The sequence below is a fragment of the Artemia sp. Qi Xiang Cuo genome, chromosome 6 (genome assembly GCF_049724085.1).
Source record: "Artemia sp. Qi Xiang Cuo chromosome 6, ASM4972408v1, whole genome shotgun sequence".
NCBI classification, from domain to species: Eukaryota; Metazoa; Arthropoda; class Branchiopoda; order Anostraca; family Artemiidae; genus Artemia; species Artemia sp. Qi Xiang Cuo.
In genome coordinates, this window is record NC_142799.1 from 1,854,087 (window position 1) to 1,876,397 (window position 22,311).

The 22,311-nt window shown below is 35.5% G+C and overlaps 1 protein-coding gene across 1 annotated transcript in view; it reads right to left on the minus strand.

The window, feature by feature from the left end:
- Positions 1 to 22,311, minus strand: part of vap (RAS p21 protein activator vap) — a 132,993-nt gene that overhangs the window by 69,823 nt on the left and 40,859 nt on the right. Inside the window, exons 6-7 of the mRNA XM_089090453.1 lie at positions 14,245 to 14,465; positions 6,179 to 6,412 (exon numbers count right to left, since the gene is read on the minus strand). Coding sequence (XP_088946579.1) covers positions 6,179 to 6,412; positions 14,245 to 14,465 — 455 coding nt within the window. The remainder of the gene's footprint in view (positions 1 to 6,178; positions 6,413 to 14,244; positions 14,466 to 22,311) is intronic.

The following is a 22,311-nucleotide window of genomic DNA, read 5'->3' on the forward strand; positions in this document are numbered from 1 at the left end:
TCCTTACTTTCAGCTGAAAAAATTGTTTTTTTATTTAATTTCTGATAGTTTTCTAAATAATGCCTGGAAATCCGGCGCCCCCTTCATAGAAATCTACCTTCTCCCATGAAAACATCCTCCCTGGAAATATCGGCCCACGTAATCCTCTCCACCGATCCCCTCCAATTGGAAAAAAATCCCTCCTGAAAACGTCTGTATACTTCCCAATAACCAATACTATATGTAAACAATAGGCAAAGTTCATAACTTGCAGCCCATCCCCCAGGGACTGTGGAGGATTAAGTCATCCTCAAAGACATATATATTAGATTTTCGACTATGCTGAACAAAATGGTTATCTCAAAATTTTGATCGGGTGACTTTGAGAAAAAAGGGCGTGGGAGGGGGCTTAGTTGCCCTCCAATTGTTTTGGTCACTTAATAAGGGTACTAAAACTTTCCGTTCGAATGAGCCCTCTCGCGATATTCTAGGACCACTGGATCGATACGATCAACCCTGAAAAAAAAACAACAAAAAAACAAATAAACCTTCACTAAAAACTAATATCCGTGATCTGTCTTCTGGCGATAAATATAAAATTCCACATTTTTGCAGATATGACCTTGAAACCTCTACAGGAGGGCTTTCTGATACGCTGAATTTGACGGTGCAATTTTCATTAAGATTCTATCACTTCTAGGGGGTTTTCCCCCTTTTTTCGAAAATAAGGCAAATTTTTTCAGGCTCCTAACTTTTGATGGTAAGACTAAACTTGATGAAACTCATATATTTGACATCAGCATAAAAATACGATTCTTTTGTTGTATCTATTGGTACCAAAATTCGGTTTTTTAGGGTTTCGATTACTATTGAGACGGATCGCTCCTTACAGTTCGTTACCAGGAACTGTTTGAAAATGTGGAATTTTGCCTTTTTCGCCAGAAGAAAGATTACAGATGCATGTTTATTTTTTGTTGTTTTTCCCCCAGGGGTGATCGTATTGAACCAGTGATCCTATAATATCGGGAGAGGGCTCATTTGATCCGAAATATAGTCCCTGGGGAAAGGGCTGTAAGTTACGCAATTTGCCCACTGTTCACATATATTATTTATTATTGGAAAATACGTGGATATTTTTGGGGGGTGTTTTCTACGGGGAGGAGGGATTTTCAACGGCGAGAATTTTCCTTGGGGAGGAAAGTCTCCGGAAGGAATTTTATACGGGCATTTTTAGTCGGAAGGGGGGGGGGAGAGGCAAGGAGATTTCCTGGCATGATTCGAAAAACCATCAGAAATTAAATTTAAAAAAAAAGAAGTTTTTTTCAACTAAAAGTATTGAGCAACATTAAAACTTAAAACTAAAAGAAATTATTTTTTTTATATTGGTGGGGGGGGGGCTGTTCCTTCTTCAACCCTCACTTCTTACGCTAAAGTTTGACTTTTTGTCACAATTCTTTTAAAAGATTGATGATACAGAAGGCCCACTGAATTTGAATGAGAAGTATATTTAAAGAACTTCAAGATTTTAGCGCAAAGATAGAGAGGGTTGAGGAAGGGACAGACCTGCCCCCCCCCCTCCATATATGGTATAATTTATGTACGTTTCAAGTTTTAATATTGCTCAATACTTTCAGTTTTTTTTACTTTAATAAAACGGCCAAAATTTTTACTTATTACAAAAAAGTAATCCCAAAGAATATGAAAAGAAACAGTTGACAAAATTGAAATAAAATAGGTATGAATATTTTTAAATATGAATATGCTTAAAATTTTAAGAGTTTAAAATACCTTGAAGATGTTTAACCTTCAAATAAGATGTACTGATTTTTTTTTTTCTTTAACTAGCCCCGTACTCCCCATGGGCTAGTTCTTGATAAGCCAGGTAATTGTTATTTAATTATTATTATTTAATTATTTTTTAATTTAATTGTTAATTTTCGTATAAATAAATAAATAATTGTTATTTAATTATTTAATATAAATTACTTCCGGTAATTTATAGTGAATAAATTACCATAAATTGAATTTGAGAAGTTAGGAGACCCAAATACGTTATTATTTGACCAATTCCAACCTCAAATAATTATTCGGCCAATTTCATAGTCGCCTAAAATCAAAACATATTTTATATATAGAGAATATTCAACCAATTCAATTTGTTTATAACCGGTCAAAACAAAAAAGGGCGCAGATCTCCTAAATGACAGAGTACATAAGGGAAAAAAAGAGAAGAAAACTTATACAGTAAACAAAAATAAGTAGTTTTTACAATCATAATAATCATAGACATAATCATAAATCATATATCATAATCACGAGATAATCAAGACATAAATCAAAAGACATAAAAAAATCATATCCCCATCATAAAAATGATAAAAATAAAGAGGACCAATCATGATATAGTTTACTGGTAGAAGATTTAAAATCTTTCATTCTTTGACCAATAATTGTGGAAGGAAAAATTAGTTTAAATTCTTGAGACAAAAAAGAGTTTTTAGTCCAAGGGAGCATATGTAAAAGGAATTTAGTCAATTTAAGATAAATCTGAGAAACAAGTTTTTCTTTTGATGCAGGAAAAATTTGCCAAATAGGAGACAGAGCAAGAAGGTGAGGCACAGTTGGACTTGAAAGTTTAGAAAGATATAAAGTTTAGAAAGATGGAAACGACTAAGGTGTGTAACGTTAGAGACAAGTGACGCATAAGCTAACCTTGTCTTTTTTTCAAGATTTTGGATGGCAAGCTTAATAGTTTATTTAATTGAATTTTCAATGGGCATTCCCAGGTAAATAAGGCTTTTAGAGAGGGGGATACAAGTTTCAGTCAGTTGGAGGGATTTATCAGAATATCCTTTGAGGTTGAAACCGAATGCTAAAGTTTTATCCACATTAAAACTTAGACCGATCTGCTGATATTCTAGTTTTAACTTCGAGAAAGTGCTCTCACAACCAAAGAAAGTGCGACTCAGATTTAGGATATCATCAGCATACGTAAGTAAAGAGACGTCTATATAGAGAATAAATGTATATATAAATATACATATATATATATATATATATATATATATATATATATATATATATATATATATATATATATATATATATATATATATATATATATATATATATATATATATATATATTATACAATATATATAATATTATATGCTATATATATTATATATAAAGAATTATAAACAAACATATGGAAAACAAAACAAATGAAACAAAATATGTTTTTATTTTTGACCTTGAATTGACTTGTCAGTCTTGGAATAAAAGAAATTACTTTCATACTCACATTCCAACGTCAATCATCGTGTATTTAAATTGTTGAGGTTCAAGTTCTATTTGAAATAATAAGATACTGCATTTCTAATATTATAGCTAAAATCCTTGCATATGTCAATATGTAATAGCGCTATCGATGTTAATAACATTTTAACACCAACGAGTATAATGTAAGCTTATCTTACTGTAATAGTTCTATTTGATATTATAGCACTATCAGACATATGATAGCGCTATTTGATCTTTAGGCCGTGCGATAGTTTAAAAAATCCCCCGATCTCGTCTATTACAAGGTTTTTTAGTTTATGTGGCCAGGCTATCGAGAATTGATTGTGCAGTCTTGGCATAACTTATATAGCTTTGATAAGAGATCCGAATAACCGACAGAAAACTAAAAGGGGAGCCCTACTTTCCCGGAATTCTTTGAAAACCCCTTTAACTTCTCCCATTTTTTGCCAGAGATATTCAGATTTAATGAAACTTTACATCATTAGAAAAGCGTTTTTTTTTTCATTTGATTGAACGGAGCACAAATTTCTTTTAAAGTTCAGGAAAGCTTAGTCTCAAAAAATATTCTAGTATTCCTGCTTGAAAGACATTAAAAATCAGTTTAAAAAAATTATCTTTCAATAATTCAACAATTTTGGAAGTTTCCTGTTGTGCTAACTGCCTTGATTGAAGTCTGCGGACACAGGATGCACGTTATTTATGCTGTGCGTACATCGATTAGACAGCGTTTTGCTTAAAAATTAGCAAAACGCTGCCTTTTAAGTGACCAACAAAAATGGAGGGCAACTAGGAGCCTTCCACGCTCATTTTTTTCCCAAAGTCACCCGATCAAAATTTTGAGATAGACATTTTGTTCAGCATTGTCGAAATTATGATAACTATGTCTCTTAGCATGATTTAATCCCCCGAAGTCCCCGGGGAGAGGGCTGAAAGTTATGAACTTTACCCAATGTTAACATATAGTATTGGTTATTGGGAAGTATACAGACGTTTTCAGGGGGGATTTTTTCTGGTAGTGAGGGGTGGGGTGGGGAGTGGGTCGGGGGTTAAGTGGGAGGATCTTTCCACGAAGGAAGTTTTCATGGGGGAAGGGACATTGCTATGAAGGGGGCACCGGATTTCCCAGCATTATCTAAAAAAAGATAAGAAATTTATAATTAAAAAAAACAAGTTTTTCAACTGATAGTAAGGAGCAACATCAAAACACAAAACGACAGAAAACATTACGTGTATGATTGGGTTCACCCCCCCCCCCTCGTCAATACTCCGCCCTTTAAGCGAAATGTTACTTAGTACTTTCATAAGAGGTATTTATTCTAATTAACGGCATTTGTTAATAAGGGGTCATTTTTAAAGAATTATAACAACATTCGAATTCCCTCTTGGAGAGGGAGGTGTTGACCAGGGGGTAAACCCCCTAATATATATATTAAAAACATATGAATATAGAAGTTCGGTACATAAGTTAATTCGTAAGTTACGTATATTTATTACTAATAAAAACGTTCGTAAATAAAATTAAACAAGTTTCGAGAAAGCCATTTAACCAAATAAAAGTAAAATTAATATGCAAATTTGTTTTAATTATTCATGTACGGTGAGCCGAAATCAAAACCTGCATTAATTCAAAAACGTTCAAAAATTAAATAAAAAAAACAAATTTTTTTAACTGAAAGTAAGGAACGACGTTAAAACTTAAAACGAACAGAAATTATTCCGTATATGAAATGGACTGTCCTCTCCTCAACACCTCGCTCTTTACGCTGTAGTTTGACTTTCTCACAACTCTGTTTTTTTTAAACAATAAAAAACTTCAGCGTAAAGAGCGAGATGTTGAGGAGGGGACAGCCCCTTTCATATACGGAATAATTTCTGTTCGTTTTAAGTTTTAACGTCTTTCCTTACTTTCAGTTTAAAGAACTTGTTTTTTTTATTTAATTCTTATTAGAGTCATCTTTTCTCTTCTCATCATTGTTCTTATTATCCCAGAAATTCGGATTTCACTTAGACTCCTTTTACTTCGATCTTACAGATGAAGTAATTTCGAATCATAGATCACATAATCTTCTTTTTCCTTCTCATCATTGCTCTTATTTTTCTCTGATATTTCTTATTAGAGTCATCTTTTCCCTTCTCATCAATGTTCTTATTATCCCAGAAATTCGGATTTCATTCAGACTCCTTTTACTTCGATCTTACAGATGAAGTAATTTCAAATCATAGATCACATAATCCTCTTTTTCCTTTTCATTATTGTTCTTATTTTTCTCTGATTGTTATTATTAGAGTCCTCTTTCTCCTTCACATCATTGTTCTTATTATCCCAGAAGTTCGGATTTCACTCAGATTCCTTTTACTTCGTCTCTAATATCTAAATTTAGTCTCTTTATTGTGTGTCACATTATCTGGAGCATCTTTCGTGATAGATGCTCCTGGGTATCATTTTTTGACTCCTTTACAAAAATGATAACTTATTATTATTTTGACCTAATTAAGTTTTCTTTCTTTTTTGCAGTTTTGAGTTCATAGAGGTTTTTACGTTTTTCGCACTTCTTCTTTGCAGTTTGCAATATTAAATATCTATTAATGTAAATAGTTGCCATTGTTTTTATCTATTTCACCAGCTCTAAGCTGTTTTCTGTGATTTGTCCAGCTCTGTGCGGTTTCGCTTACCCGGTAATGGAGCCTTTGAAATTAAGAAGACGACGACAGGTTTACTTTGTTTTGTGATTTAAATAACTTCATTGATTATCTTATTTAAAATCCTTGGTGAAACACATCGGAAGATAAATAACTTCATATCAGAACCTGCATTTTTAACGGCCAGGCGCCGTGAAGAATGTCGTAAAAAACGATTTCCTGAACATCTGTAAAAAAAAAAAAATGACAGACTTACCTTGGGATTATCATAAAAATATAGTCGATCTTCACCATGGTCATTTTGAAGAACAAAGAACATAGTCTTCCACTTCAGATTTTTATCGTTTTTCTTGGACAGATATCCTTGAAGCTTAGCACCTTGTATTTTCTTCAATCCTGTTTGTTCTCGGCATTCTCGTAGCGTCGCATAAATCTTTTCTGCGTGCTTCACCTCCCTAGAGGGTATCTGTCCGTCGGTCTCGGACGGTGACTGAAAAAGAAAAATTCCAAATAGAAAATCATTTTTTCCTAAAAAACACTAAAACCAACTAACAAAACTAGCCGTATATGGGAAAATTACTAGCCCTTTTGTATTTTTATTTTATCTTTCCTTCTCCTATTTATTATTTGTTACTGAGAGAGGTCCTTCAAGTTGTGGTCCTTGTGGATCCGCAAAAAGGGATGCCGTTGTTTATTTATGTTCAAATAGCTTGTTTGGAAATGCACAGAAAATTTCACAGAAAAGGTGCTGATCGAAAAAAAAACTGATCCAAGTGTAGTAATCAAGTCACCTTTATTGCGCTAAAAGCTCTAGGGTCATGGCAAAACAGAACAAAAATGGAAATTCACATCTAAATAATTGATTGTAATGCTGCGACAGGGTGAAATATGAGCATAATAAGTGCTGCCCTCTTCCTATGCAAGGGCCTATGGTGGGATCTGAGCCCACGACCTTTGGATTAGAGGTGTGATGCGCTGTCCACTGCACTATGCGACCGCTAACTCCGTATCTAGGACCATATTAAGCGTAACCTCATTCACAAGCATAATATCATAATACCGAAGTGGCAAAAATGCACATGATTTCAATCATGGAATAGCCTCAAATGATAAAATCTAGTATTAATAACTTAATATACGACCTTGAACTATTATTTTAAGTTCTTAATATTGAATATAATGAAATCAAAAAGTGTGTTTCGACAATATTATTCAAGTCCTTTGAGAAATTACTTAACAATTGTAAACCATTCTAATAGGAGGGAACATATTAAATAGAAAAGGAATAAATTAAGCCTTTTGTAAATAATTAATGATTTGAAAACAAATAGGAAAAAAAAACAACTAAGTAACAGACAATTAACTCAAGAAGGATAAAGCATCAAAGATATCGAAACAAAAATGTTTTTTGCCCCCTAGGCCAATCTTAGGTCTCTTCATTTCTGAAAACCATGATTTTTTTTGGTTCTTCCAAAATTATGAAATTTTTAAAGCAGTATCACATTCTTGACAGTGCTGCCACATTGAACTTTGAAAATAACTAATCTGAAGTAGTTGAATTTCACACTATTTTTGCCAATAAAAACTTAAAAATATAAAATTAAAAAGGGGTTTAATGCAGTATGTGTTTAGCTAATAATTTTCTGATTCTCACCTAATAAAATAATTTAAGTTTAGTAATTAATACCTAAAACAAAGCTTTTTTTTAAATTTGTCACCCACTATTATCAGAAACTACACAAGTGCATATTGGGGTCTTCTTCATTATTAGAAATTGAAATCGATTTGTCCTTGCTACTAAGATATATATAGTTGTACAAATTTCTATTGAACAAATTCCAATAATCAAATTTAATTTTAATGTCCTTGGTACTTTAAGGCCACAGCAGAAAATGCGCTCCTATTCTGGAACAGCCTAAAATATATAGATTTTATTCTAATTGCGATATTAATTATATCTAAATTCCAGTTTCTTATGACATTTTCGAATTTTCAATGAAATTGTCAGAAGCTATGCTAGCAAATATTAATTCAATTGAATTCAGTTGCAGAAGAAAATAAAATGTACCATTGATATTTCACCTGTAAAATCAAAATGGCATCCTCTCAAATGAGAAAAAAAAAATTAAAATAAAACATAATTTTAAAACCGAAAAATAAACGATTACAATAAAAACCAAGGTAAAAAAAAAAGAAATATATATTCCAGTCCAATCCAAGAAGTAGCCAAAGTTAATTTAAGTGACTTATACAAAACCATTGGTTAAATCCATGTCGAAATTTACAGCCAGTTCGGGATATATTTTTGGCTTGTCGCGCGGCAAATGCGAAAATCACACTTTTTTGGCTTTCATTGTCACACGATGGTTCTCAGTTTCCAAACCTGCCACATTTAGACTTCGGCCCCACGCATCTACGCTAACAAATTCTTTTGATTGAGCCCATATGAGACTATTTTGCCAGGTTAAAGTCAAATTCGTAGTCGTAGGAAAAGTCTTTTTATTCTTGATTATAGAATAAAAATACTTTTATTCCGCTCATTAGCTGAATGGTATCGAATATAAAAACATTTTCTGGTACAAGGTAGCATAATTTCAGACAGACTGCGCCAATACAACAGCAATAAAAGTACAATAGCGACAAGAATGAAATTTAACAGCATGAATAGCTGTAAGAATTCACTACTTTTTCTGCATAATGACCAATGGTCTGGGTAGGGCAGGTGCTGATCTCCCGATGTTCTGCGTTCGGCCGAGGGTGCAACGCGGTGCTAGGGGCAAATCGTCCAACGCTTCCCGTGTTTTTCCTCCAGATACCCATTTAAAGCTGGATCGACTCTGGCTGAGCATACAAAATCAGACCATTGACCCCCGCTCCAAACCAAATAACCAGCAACAACAGGATTTGAACCCCCCCCCCCCCTGTTCTAAGGATTTCAAGTCCAGCGTGTAGATTTCACTAGGACACGCTATATAGGATTAAATACTTCAACTTGAGATTCCAGTTTTTCTTCTTCTTTTTTTTATATTCTTTTGCCACTATAGGGTTCTTTTTAATTCCAGGAAACATATTTTATTTTTTCTGAGCAATCTCTACGAAACTAATACGGCTTCCTGATTCTTATTTTTTGACGATCCTGATTATAATATTGGAACGCTATTGGATTACCTGCAATCAGCACGTAATAAGCTTCACGAAGGTGACAAATTTGAAAAAAAGTAGGTCGGTGAAAAATACAGGAACTGCGGCTCCTTGATCTTTTCCCCCATATCTTGGGATTTCAGTTCTAACTCTAGGAACATAGGGTTAGCACATATATTAAAAAATACCCTCAAAAAGTATTAGCTTACGTATTTTTATTACTTATTATCTTTTTTTTTTAATCTGGGATTTTAAAGTGAATCTTCAGATATTCTTCCAAGAGGATATCCCATATAGCTGTGGTTCTCAAACTTATTTAGACACTATACCCCTTTTTATCCACAAAACATTTGAGGTACCTCTTCTCAGTTACCGGCACTGTGTAAACTATAGCTATAATATATATATTAAAATCAGGTTTTCTTTTGCGAAGGTTGGGATTATCAATTAGTCCTGATTGCACGGAACGTGAGTTGATTGCCAGAAAAAAACTAAAAGAGACTTTAGAAGATGCAAAGACTGAGGGTTTTGTTGATGTGAAATTCCGCAGACTTAAGTTGTTAATTAGTAGCCAGATTTTCTTGTATAATTACACAAGTGACCTTGTTGAAGAACAAAAACGTAACACCGCTCATGAAAGTTTAAGACCTCCTCGTAGAAAGACCGCTGAACCCCCTCCCCCCCAGACTCAGGCTAACGGGGCACCCCCGCCAGATACGGGTATGGTCGGTCGGGAAATCTATAGCAACATGTCCCCTGAAGACGACGGTAGCTTGGCATATCCGTCTAATGCTAGGACTAGATCTGAATCTTCGGCAACGGTTGTATCTTTTAGTTCCGCGACCTCTGGAATGGGGAACGAAGATCGTAATTTGGTGATGTCTTTAACAGAAACCACAGCTGCAGGGGGATCGCAAGCTATCCCAGCACTAAAGCAGCGTAATCCCGCGAAACGCTCGAATGCAGAAATTATTAGTCCTGATAACAACGAACCAATGAGGGTAAACCGCCCAAGACCCGCAGAGTCTAGTTTCAGAGTAAACTCAGGTGATGATGACGCTAAGAGGGTGATAGTACCAAAAAAACTTTTCCGCCCAAGACAGCAAGAACCGACGATGGGAAATGAGGCGGTATAGGCAAATTTGGACCATGGTGAAAATTCTCTAATAAATGTGTCACATTGGAACATACAAGGGTTCACGCAAAATAAGTTTAAGGATCTGGTTGAAGCTTGTAGTCCTCAAGTTATTTCTATTGCTGAAACAAGGTCTGGAGAAAATATTGTAGTTAAGCATTATAGTTGTTTTAGTGCAAATCGTAAAATGTCGAGAAATGGTCGTTATTATGGAGGTGTATCGTTGTTTGTTTCAGATGTTTTTTTGTCATCTAATGATGTGATCCAGCTAAAAAGTGAGTCTTGTAACTTACTTTGGGTAAGAATTTCACGGGGGAAAAGAAGTCATGTGTTTTGTTCTGTGTATATCCCTCCAGAAAGTAGTTCTTTTTCACAAGAGGATACATGGGAGATATTTCAAAAAGAGTTGCACATTTTTTTGACGAAGTTTCCTGCCGATGGCTTTATTCTTTTAGGAGATTTCAATACATACACTGGGGAGTTGCAAGAGCCATGGTTTTACTAATTTGAAGACCACACCCACTCGGAATCTCGTCGTGATGGAATTGGTGATGAAGAAATAGATGAGATCCCTCCAAGGACCAGTAACGACCATTACCAAAAAAATAGGTGGGGAAGTAAACTTTTGGAAATTTGTGGTAAGGAAAATTTAATTATAGTTAACGGGAGGATCGGAGAGGATAAAGAGCGGGGAGAGTTTACTTGCTTTTTTGGGAAGTATCCAAGTGTAGTAGATTATATTGTTGTAAATAAGTCTCTTTGGCCAGATTGTGCTTGTTTGGGGGTGGTCCCGGTTTTGGGTTCTGATCACCTGCCAATTAGGTTGTCTTTGAAAGTGTTAAAAAAGAGGGCATTAAAAAGGTCATTGGGGGGTTTTAGGAGCAAGGTATTAGAAGAAGGATTAGAAGTTAGAGATCCATTGAGGCTAGAATCACAAGAAGAAGAGAAGGTTAAGGTTAAGCTGTTAGGAGATGAATTTCAGGCAGGACTAGAGAAGGGAGAAATATAGGCAAATGATGGAAAAATAGAAGAGTCATTAAAGGTATTAATTGATAGTTTGTATGAAGTAGGTGTTATTACAGCTCAGAAACAACCACGGAAGTTAAATGGTTTTTTTGATGGTGAATGCGTAGAGAAAAAATCAGAGTTGGTGCAAACATTGGAGCTACTGAGACAATGTTCATATGAGGAGAGGGAATATCTGTATAATATGTATAAAAGCCGAAGAAAAGAGTATAAGAAACTGTTAAAAGTGAAGAAGTATAAATTTCAATAGGAAGAAGCAGAGAGAATGAAAAGGGAATTTAGGAATAGTAACAAGAATGAGTTTTGGAAAATAATAAAAAAATCAGTTACATACACTTCTGACAAGACAAGTATCCCGCCGGCGGAAAGTTGGCCAGAATTCATCGAAAGCAAGATGACAGAAAGAAAGAAAACGGATAGCCTGAGTCGGTGGGTGGTCGGCGAAAACCTTGCGGAATTCCCTCTAAAGGAAGAAGATTACAAACTACTGCAGCCTTTCACAGGCGAGGAAATATGGAATTCGCTAAAGAAGATGAGAGGGACATCAGCACCAGGAGTTGATGGCATCCCAACAAGGCTCTGGAAATGGTCTAGGGTATATTTGTTGCCTTTGTTATCAACGTTATTTTCAAGTATCCTTAGCAAGTTGGTTTGGCCTCAACAGTGGAATATTTCAATAGTTTTACCACTTTTTAAAAAGGGAGACCGAGCATTGCATGAGAATTATAGAGGGATTCATTTAGGAAATAGCCTTAGTAAATTATTTTGTAAAGTGTTAGTGGCTAGATTAGATAGTTGGCTTAAAGAATCAAATAAGTTAATAGAAATTCAAGCAGGGTTTCGAGAGGATTAAAGTGGGGTCGATCAGATATTTATTTTGTATTGTCTTATTAGGAAGTATATGATGAAAAGGGATGTTAGGCTATACGCAGCTTTTTTGGACCTGCGAGGTGCGTTCGATGAAGTTTCACGAGATTTGTTAGTAGAAGGACTTATAAAGTTAGGGCTGCCGAGACGTTTTGTAGGATTGGTTGTTAAAATGTATTTGGTTGTTAGAATGGTATTTAAGGTAGGAAAGTCTTACTCTAGGGCAATTGTCAGTAGGTGAGGGGTTAAACAAGGTTGTACAATTTCACCTAGGTTGTTTCTCTGTATATTAATGATATAGAAGATTATATGGTAGGGCAGGGAGCCCCAACTCTAAATCTGTCTGCAATGCAAGTGTTTGCTCTGTTATTTGCGGATAATATAGTATTGGTGGCTACAGATGGGCCTGACCTTCAAAAACTGCTAGGAATGGTATCCTCATACCTAGATGAGAAGCGTTTGGTCCTAAATGTCACAAAGTCAGTAGTTATGGTATTTCGACAACATGGAAATATAGAGGAAAGGTTTAGTGTAGGAGAAGAAGTGCTTAAAGTAGTTGAAGATTTTGTTTATTTAGGATGCAAGTTTACTTCAAATGGTAGGTGGAAAGGGCAAATTAATTATGTAGCTAGTAAAGGTCTTAGGGCTATATGGCTAGTTTTAAAGAGTAGTGTTTTGAAGGTAGGCCTGACAGACCTTAGGCTTCAAAAAAGGATATTCCAGACTAAGCTAGCTTCCGTAATGTCTTTTGCAGCAGAGGTGTGGGATATGGAGAAGGCTGATAAGGTAGACAGGTTACAGTTTATGTAATTTAAGCGGTTAATGGGGGTTAGTGATAAGTTTAATCATGTAGTATTAAATGGTGATTTAGGTTTGTTATCATTAAGGGTGGGAAGGTTAGTGCGGATAGTAAATTATTGGGAAAGGATTATAAATCTGCCTAGTAGGAGGCTAGTAAAGAATGCATATGCGGAGATGCTAGTAGATGGCAGGAAAAGTTCTTGGTCAAACCGGGTTAAAGAGACTATTGATAGTTGTGGTTTTAGTGAGTATTAGAATGAGGGGAAAGGGCTAGGTGTGGAAGTGGGGCCAGTTGCCAAAAAGGTAAAGGATAGACTAATAGAGCAGGAAATTCAAAGGTGGCAGAATCAGAAATCATCCTCGGCGTCCCTGGGGCTGGCAAAGGAGGTTTGGGGGAGGAAGTTTACTTTAAAGCGGGGATGAGTAGTGATGATTTAAGATGGGTAATTTCGGTTCGTGGTAATTTTTTGGGTATTGGTGACATGACGAAATATATTGGGAATTATAGGATTAAAAATGGTCCTTACCAGTGTTCTATGTGTGGTGAGGAGGAAAATCTTATCCATTTTATGGGTAGATGCCAGGAGTTAAGAAATTTGAGGAGGGAAATGTTTTCAACAGATTTTGGAGGGGTGGATTGGCTTGAAAAAATTTTAAAAAGTAGAAATTTTGATGATTTTAGAAGGTTGGGTAAATTTGTGAGAGTGGGTATGGCACATAGAGAAATTTTTTTGATGAATTGTGAGTAATTTATTGTGTTTTTTTTGTATTTATTTTTGTTTTGTTATTTTGCCATGGCCCGAAAAGGCTTTTGTTGCAATAAATATCTATCTATCTATCTATCTATAAATAAAATTACAAGTCCTAGAGTTAAAGGGTTGTTTTATTATTTTTTTTTTTGTTGGCTGGCCGTGTACCCCCTAAACAGTGTTTGCGTACCCCCAAGGGGTACGCGTACCACAATTTGAGAACCACTGCCATATTGGGATATCATTTGTAGCTGTGATTCATACTTGCATTCTGTTTGTGGCTAGCCTATAAACTTACGAAAAGCAAGTATTTGGTATGCATTTTGGGGTATTGTGCTGGGATAGTGTTTTATGCTTATCTTCATACTGTTTATAGATCATTGTGTTTATCTTGTTACCTTTAAGACTTGATAATTCTACGGTTCAAGTATTTAATTCGTAAAATTGTTTCACATATTATGCAATATGTTACCTGCCCAAATAAATGTAAAAAACATTTGGTGGCAGGAGGAGGAGGGGGGGGCTGAGTCTCTTTAATTCTGGAAGATGTTATTGCCCCAAAGTCAAGTAATCTTAATGTAAGAAACGAGAAAAAAAGCCTACCTTGACAACAGGCTGACCAAGTGTGTGACCTTCAACAATCTGTTCATTTTTATACCGAGCAATGACTGCGTCTAAGCATTCAAAGGTCCTTCCACCCATAAAATAGCGAACACCACGCTTCTCGACACGAAATCTCTGAATTTGGTTATTGATATGGAAGAAGAGAGAATAGTCACCGGGAGAATTATCGCTTGGTCGAACAAGAAAACTACCAGGTCCAGCTGTAAGACAAATAACCAATTGTAGCTAATTATCCAATTGATAAAAGGTTAATTCTTTACAAAAACAACTACCAAACCTAACATAAATCGCAAAGAAGAGAGAAAACGAGGACAATAACAGCCAGTGAAAAATATAAAATTATGCAAATATTTCGGTCAAGACCTCCACTTGACCGTCCTCAGTGCAGAATAAAACTGATAAAATAAAAACCAAACCTTAAAACAAAACACAAAAGTAAAACAAGATGACCCTTTCAGAGTAGCTGTGAAAGTGTACATTGTAAAATTATTTACAACTACCAAAAAATCGTCATAAAACTACGCTTGGTCCTATTATGGTCACACTTGTGAATAAAAGAAAAAGAAACACCAATATTATGCTAGTAAGATTCGGGCTGCGTAAGCATCCCTGGCTTCAAACATTTCGCATCTGAGGAGAGCAGAGTTCACCGTCCTCAGTTATATAATAGCCTAACAGTTCCTCACCTACTTGCTCTTGCTCATGTTTGGTCTTTTTTTTTTAACTGCGGCAAGAGAAAGCAAGTTCATCGCCTTTATTTTAAGCATTTAATGGAACAACCAACATGGACGAGTAACCCCTTTCTTTAGAGAAATTATCGATTGGTAAACCCAGCTGGGGTTATTGAGAAACGCATTCGTGATTTCTCTACTGAATGCCAGAAGTCTTTCCAGCTTTGGTCATTCCTGTTTGTCCCTTGTTCCTAGTTGTCAAAGTATGTTTTTATTCCTTTTGTTTCTTTTCTAAATAAAATGATGATAATGATGAATCATGTTTTTAGCTCGTAATATTTTTAGTTCAACAATGTTCAACTTTAAAGCGTAGATAATATGATTGGCCAATCAGACTGAAGAATAAAGGCATCATTTTCTTCTTTTTTTTGTAATTAGAAAGAGATGGAAGAGAAAGATATGAGCACATCGTATTGGTAGACATTGTTTGGGAACAAATTCTCCGACTAAAATTCAGAAAAAACGCAGACTATTCACAGATCTTGGCTTTTTATCAACAACCGTGACCACGGTGTGGCTCGGACATTACGCTTCACAAGGCTGTCACGCTGACCACCCTCCTCCCTCAATTCCATTCAGTTTATTTTCATAAATACCCCCTGTTACACCAGTCATCAGCGAACTCTTGAGCATTATAGAACCCAAATCAGCCTAATCTGATGTTTCTTTCTCTCTGAGCACTTGGCGTTTGGTGTTCAATTAATTAATATGTCCAAGGGAATTCAGCTACTTTTACGATGCAAATACTGAACAGACTCAAACCAATCCATTCGTAAGGAATGATGTTGGGCCCTTCATCAAAATCATACCCTTTTTGAACGGGTTGACCATAAAAAAATTCCTGGACGCTATTTACATAATTCTTTAAGCCTATTTACTTAAATTATTCTAAAAAAAAAGACCCTGGAGCTCATATAGGACACTTTCCTGGTTTTTCATTGGTACCATTTCTTTTTTTTTTACCACACTTGGCTACGTTTATCAGACAGGGTACTAGGCTCAGACCTTTTTTTTTATTGCACATTATGAAGTGTCGTAAAGGTTTTTCTTCCCAGACATACCCACTTTCACCCACTTCAGTACTTTTCCATGGCAAGGAAAATCACTGAATCCCAATGCAATTCCTTCGTTTCGAATTTTCTCCGTTTTTTCGTGCAAGTTTATGCGTTACAACGGTTCAACGGCTGCGTTGAAATAATATCCGTTTTTCTGAATTTGAAGCTTTTTAGAACCATAAATTGCAAATAACTGAGAAACTAATCATTTTTATCCGAAGTTTTCCATTAATATTCGACAAATACATGAGGTTCGTGTCTTTTTGATCCATAGTGCCTGGGGGAATATTTCCAGGGAAATAAACATACAAGATAAGAATCATATTTTTAATTAAGTATAGCTAAGTTAGGCTTATACAGAGTAGTGTAGAATATTTTTATTTAGAACACATACATAAATAAGTGTCACAAAACAGCGCACATACCTATTGGTATACTTTAGCGCTGAAAATATTACCAACAAAAATACACAGCTATTTTCTAACTAAATTTTACAACGACGAAAAAGAAAACTATAATAAACAAAATGCTTAGCTTGTCGTAATATGTTTCTTTTGCAGTCTTAGAAAATGTCGCTTGTTGCTGCATTGTCGAACTGATGCTGGAATTGAGTTCCAGATTAGCTCTTTGAATATTGCTCTTGGCTTCTAGAACTTGATTTAGCCTATTCCAAAGTATTAGTTGTTTAAATATTTTATAGTATTTTTTATGAGATAAAAATATTTTGTTTCCGTCTAAACATCTCATAATATTTTTTGCGCTTCAACGGCTGCAGTGAACTGTTTCTGTGTGAATATTTTTGCGATTTTCCTGCATCCGCTATCAGTGAGCCGTTTTGCGTTAAAAAAATCACATCAATGGGAACCAAGGGTTAGTCTTTCAAGTGGAACGACGAAATACATTAAGGCTGAGTGACACAACTAGCTGTACCTCGGGTTCCGCATTGCGCCTCACACCAACACTTGTGGCACAAAAACTTTACTTTCATAAAAATCCAATTGTTTTATCAAAAGATACACAAGGGTGGTAGCTCATGATAAAAATATTAAGCTAGGAAGATAAGGAAACAGAGGAATGAATTCAAGTATGTCGACCTTAGGTGGCTTAACACAGTGACAAGTTCGCAAAACAGCAATAAACCTTCTTCCTTTAAAAGATATGTATGCAAATCTGAAAGCCGAACTTAAGCTTTCGCATCAACATCCGGATCTTAAAATAAATAATAATCCTGTTGTCCTGGTTAAAAAAGGGGCTCGACAAGGGGCAATAACTTCACCTACTGGGTTCATCAAGCGCTGGGGTTCATCAGTTGTCCCTATTACAACTGTCAAGTATATCCAACGATACCCCTATGGTAAAGAGGAGACTTTAAGGGTAAACTTCTTTGCAATTTTCTACTAATTTCCAACTATCCTGCTGCTACTCAGCATCAGCTTGCTTCCTCCATTTTGCTTCGTTTCTGTATTCTGCCGTGCTTTTCTCATATTGCTTCTTTGGAATGTCTACCAGGAGCCAATCTGCTGCTGCTAATTCTAGGCCTGCTAACCCAAGTAATCCTGCCATTGCAACGCCTGAGATCCAGACAGATATTACTAATTTGAAGACGATGGCAAAGTCCATTGAAGAAAATGTCTTTAAATCCCTGCTTACTGCTGTTACAAAGAGCATTCAGTCACAAGTTCAATCCCTTGGCCTGCCTATGAAAGGTGACAAAGTTGACCTTAATTTGGCAGTAAAGGACCTGATGTCAGGCTCCATCCAGGAAGACATTAAACAGATGGTCAGTACACAACTTCAAGAATTGGACTTTTCTGGTAAAAATGCAGACATTGAAAAAAACCTTGCTGATCATGTTGCTGTTCAAACTGATCAACCTAAGCAGCAAGGATTAAAAAATCAACTCATTGTGTTTGGATTACCTGAGGATATTACATTTGACAACCCCGAGCCTAAGTTTTTGTCACTTTGCCAAGATAAGTTTCCTGGCATTAGTCTTTTGAACAGTGACATTGTGTTTGTGAAACGTATTGTAAAACGAGTTGTTAATAAAAATCGACCAGTTATTATTGAGTTCTGCAACCTGAGAGAAGGTTTCTTGCTTCTCAAAAATAACAAGGACCTGAAAGGTTCTGGTGTGGTCATTAATGACCCTTTGACTAAACATAGAAATATCTTACTTTCACAAGCTAAAGCTCATTGTAGACTAATGCATGGGCTCGGAACGGTGATATTTTTGTTAAACGTAGAAGTAGGGTACTCAAACTATCATCCATTGGATACATTAATGCCCTTCCGGTTTTGCAAGAATATGTTGACATCATTGTTTCAGAGTGACTAGTGCTGCTTAACATCATAACTCTTCTCTTTGCAACAAAATGTCATCTACTTAGTTATTTTTTGCCAACTTTTCTTTTTTTCGCTTTGACTTGTTCTTTTTTCCTTGCCATCAAAATTATAACATGCAGTTTGTTTTTTTAACTTATTTTCCGTGCTGTTTTCTTCCTGTCCACACTAATTTAGCTTTATTTGTTTCGCCACATTTTCTAATATTGGATAATGAAAATGGATGATACTCAGGATTCTTTTTCTTTCCTAAGTAAACTTTCTCTTCTAGATTCAGCGGGTTTTGATTCACCTTTTGTTTCTAGTTATGATAGTGAAAATGATCCTCTGTTAAAATCTCTTCATTAGTCTGATTGTTGTTACCATTGTTATCAACATTACTTTGAAAAAGTGCTGCCCTCAATGTCTTCTGTTAAAAACTTTAATGTGTTTACTTTGAATGTGCAAGGTTTAAGGTACAAATGGGATAATGTTCTGCAATGTATTGGTGGTATCAACTGCCCTTATGATGTAGTTGGTCTCACAGAGACCTGGCTGTCTTCAAGTGATGATATGTCTGTGTATGACATACCAGGTTTTACTGCATACCACTCAACTAGATCTCTAACTAAGTGCTCTGGTGGTATATCTCTTTTTGTCAGAAGTAGTCTTAATGTTGTGAGACGTACAGATCTAGAGAAGATTTTTGATCCAGTCATAAATAATAGAAGTGTGTTTACTTTGATTGTTGACCTGTCATGTGATACAGTAAGTTGTGACACTATTTGTTTATTTTATAAGCCTCCACCTTTCGCAATTGCGAAATTTTCTGAATTAATTGATGAAATGAACTCAGTTGATAAGCTCGCTTCAAGAAATGTTTTTATGCTTGGAGACTTTAACTGCAATTTATTGAAAATTGGGTGTGATAATGAGTCTGGCCGTTTTTTTTTATCCATTTATTACCCTGGCCTTCTTACTTGCATTTTATTTCCTACTAGTGTTGATACAGTCAGATCTTCTGCAACTCTGATTGACAACATTTTTATGTCTTCTAAAAATGATATTAAATTTTCCTCTGGTATTATTTTTTCTGATCTTTCTGACCATTTTCCAATTAATTTTTCTTTTCCCAAATTAAAAATGCTGAGCCATGAAGATACCCGAGGCGAGTCTTATTCAAGAATTTATAGTCAGAGCAATGTTCATAACCTTATGTCTGATCTTAGTGCTAGTGATTGGTGTTCAGTAATGAATTCTGATGATGTTAATAGGGCTTCAGCCTCATTAATAAGTCGACTGACAATACTAATTGAAAAAAAAATTCCCCTTGTAAAATCTTCAAGTAAATATAAACCCAAGATACCTTGGATGTCTCCTAGTCTTGTGCGATCAACAATTCAGAAGTAAGAGCTTTTTAAGCTGACTTGCAAAAGCCTTGATCCTGATGATTTATCAAAGTATAAGCATTATAAGAATGTATTAAGATCAACAATTAGACTAGCTAAGAAGAATTATTTTTTGTTGAAAATTCAGGAATGCAAAGGTAATTTACAGAAAGTTTGGAGTGTAGTTAATAAAGCTTCATCTCGTAGGAAACAATCAAAGAAACAGCCTACTGCCTTTAAGAATGTAGATAGTTCAACCGTTGAAAAAGAAGCTGTATCTAGTGCCTTCAACTCTTTCTTTACCACCCTACCAACTTTTAAGACCCCCTCCTTTCCTAAACTAGGTAAATCTTCACCAGCTGAGAGAAGTATTTTTCTAACTCCTTGTACAAGCATAGAGATCTGTGATTTTATTTCTTCTTTAAATAGCAGTAATACAGCTGATGCGCTTGGACTAACAAACCATGTGCTTAAGTCTGTTCCTTCTTATGTTGTTGAACCTCTTACCCATATTTTTAATCTATCTATTTCAAAAGGTATATACCCTGATTTGTTTAAAATTGCAAAAGTAATCCGTCTTTTTCAGAAGGATGACCCCAACTTAGTGTCAAATTATAGACCTATATCAATTCTCCCAATTTTCTCGAAATTACTTGAAAAAGTTGTGCATAAGAGGCTTTTTTCATTCCTGTCTACTGGTGCTTCAGTTGGAAGCGGTTCTGTTCTGTCTGATCATCAGTATGGCTTCCGACCTAAACTCTCTACTGCATGTGCTCTAGTTGACATTACAGAATTCGTGCGTGTTAACATAGACAAGGATCGTTGTGTTCTAGGACTATTTCTTGATTTTTATAATGCTTTCAACATGGTAGATCATTTTGTCTTACTGGGAAAACTGTCTCTACTTGGAGTTCGGGGAATTGCCTTTGAATGGTTTAAATCTTACCTGTCTAATAGATCTCAGTTTGTGTGTTATGATGGGAATTGTTCTGATCTAGCTTCGGTTTCCAAAGGGGTACCTCAAGGCTCAGTTTTGGGACCACTCCTCTTTCTTATTTATATTAATGACCTTCCTCCATCTCCCAACCTTGATACCCACACTGTTATGTTTGTAGACGATAGTAATTTTTTCGTGGTTTCCAATGATCTGCCTTCTGCTGTTGCTAAGGCTCAGCTTCTGCTCAACCATGTGCGTGATTGGTGTGAGCAGAACGGGAGGCTGTTGAATAGCTCTAGGAGTAGTATTATTCATTTTCGAACCCCATACCACATGTTTGAACCTTCCCCAACAATCTTTGTTTTTTATGGTACTGATATAATTCCCCAGTGCTCTTGTGTTAAACTTCTTGGTGTGCATGTTGATTGTTTTCTTTCTTTCAAAACTCATATTTTCTATACACATTCTAAAATTTCTCGTCAAGTGTCTATGCTTCATCGTGCCAATCAATTTCTTCCTACTGGTGTAATGCTTTCTCTTTACTATTCATTTGTCCTTCCTTATCTTTCTTATTGCTGAACTGTATGGGGCAATACTAACTATTCTTCCCTTCGGCAACTCCAAACAGCACAGAATAGAGCGGTGAAGGCAACTTTTCGCCTACCCCGACTCTATCCTACAGCTGATCTTTACATTGATACAGGTCTAGATACCTTAGATGTGCTTATCAAGAAGCAGAACCTAAAACTAGCTCATCGAACCTTCAATTTATCGCTTCCCCCAAATATCTTATCCTACTGTGATCTAGCATCAACACGTAAGTGCAAGACTTTGCTTCGGAGCTCTGTTCACCAATTTCGGCTGCCTAAAAGGGTATCCTCAGCAGCTCAGAGGTCACCAATTTATAGAGCAATTGCTCTTTGGAACTCTATTCCCAGTGAACTTTCTCTTATCAAAAACTCTTCTTCCCTTTGCAGAAAAATATTCTCTAAGGCTTGAAGTAATTTCGTTTTTTTTCTTTATTTCTTTATTCATTTTGCTTTATCTATTTATTCCGATTTACTTTATGTAGTTTTTTTTTCTCCTCTCTCAATATGTTGAATGAGATTTGAACCCCGGTGTTTAATAGTATTATTATTGGTTTGGATTTTTAATAAATTACAGGACATTTTTAGTTCAGATAAAATTAAGTCAAAGGTTATTGTGTAGCAGTTGTTTGTTTTTTGTTGTTGTTTTTTTTGTTGATTTTTTTCGCATTGTGTTTTTATTTTGAAAAGTGGTTGTATTTTTTTTCCTTCCCTGATTTGTTTTGTGTGGATTACGTGATTGATACGAGGTCCTATACAATTAATGCTTCTTGGGACTCTAGCGCTTAAGTGCATTTATGTATTTATTTTAGTATTTAATAAATTAAGTTGAATTGAATTGCTTTTAATAATACAATCATCCGAGGGCAAGAGAGATGTAAAACAGCTTGTGTCCGGCGATGTATCGATGCTTCGTTAATATCATACGCGGATGATATATTTAATTCGAGTCGCAATGTTTCGGGTATAGAGGAAAACTTTAACATTTTCCAGAATGATTATAAGCAGCTCGGATTCAAGTTTAAC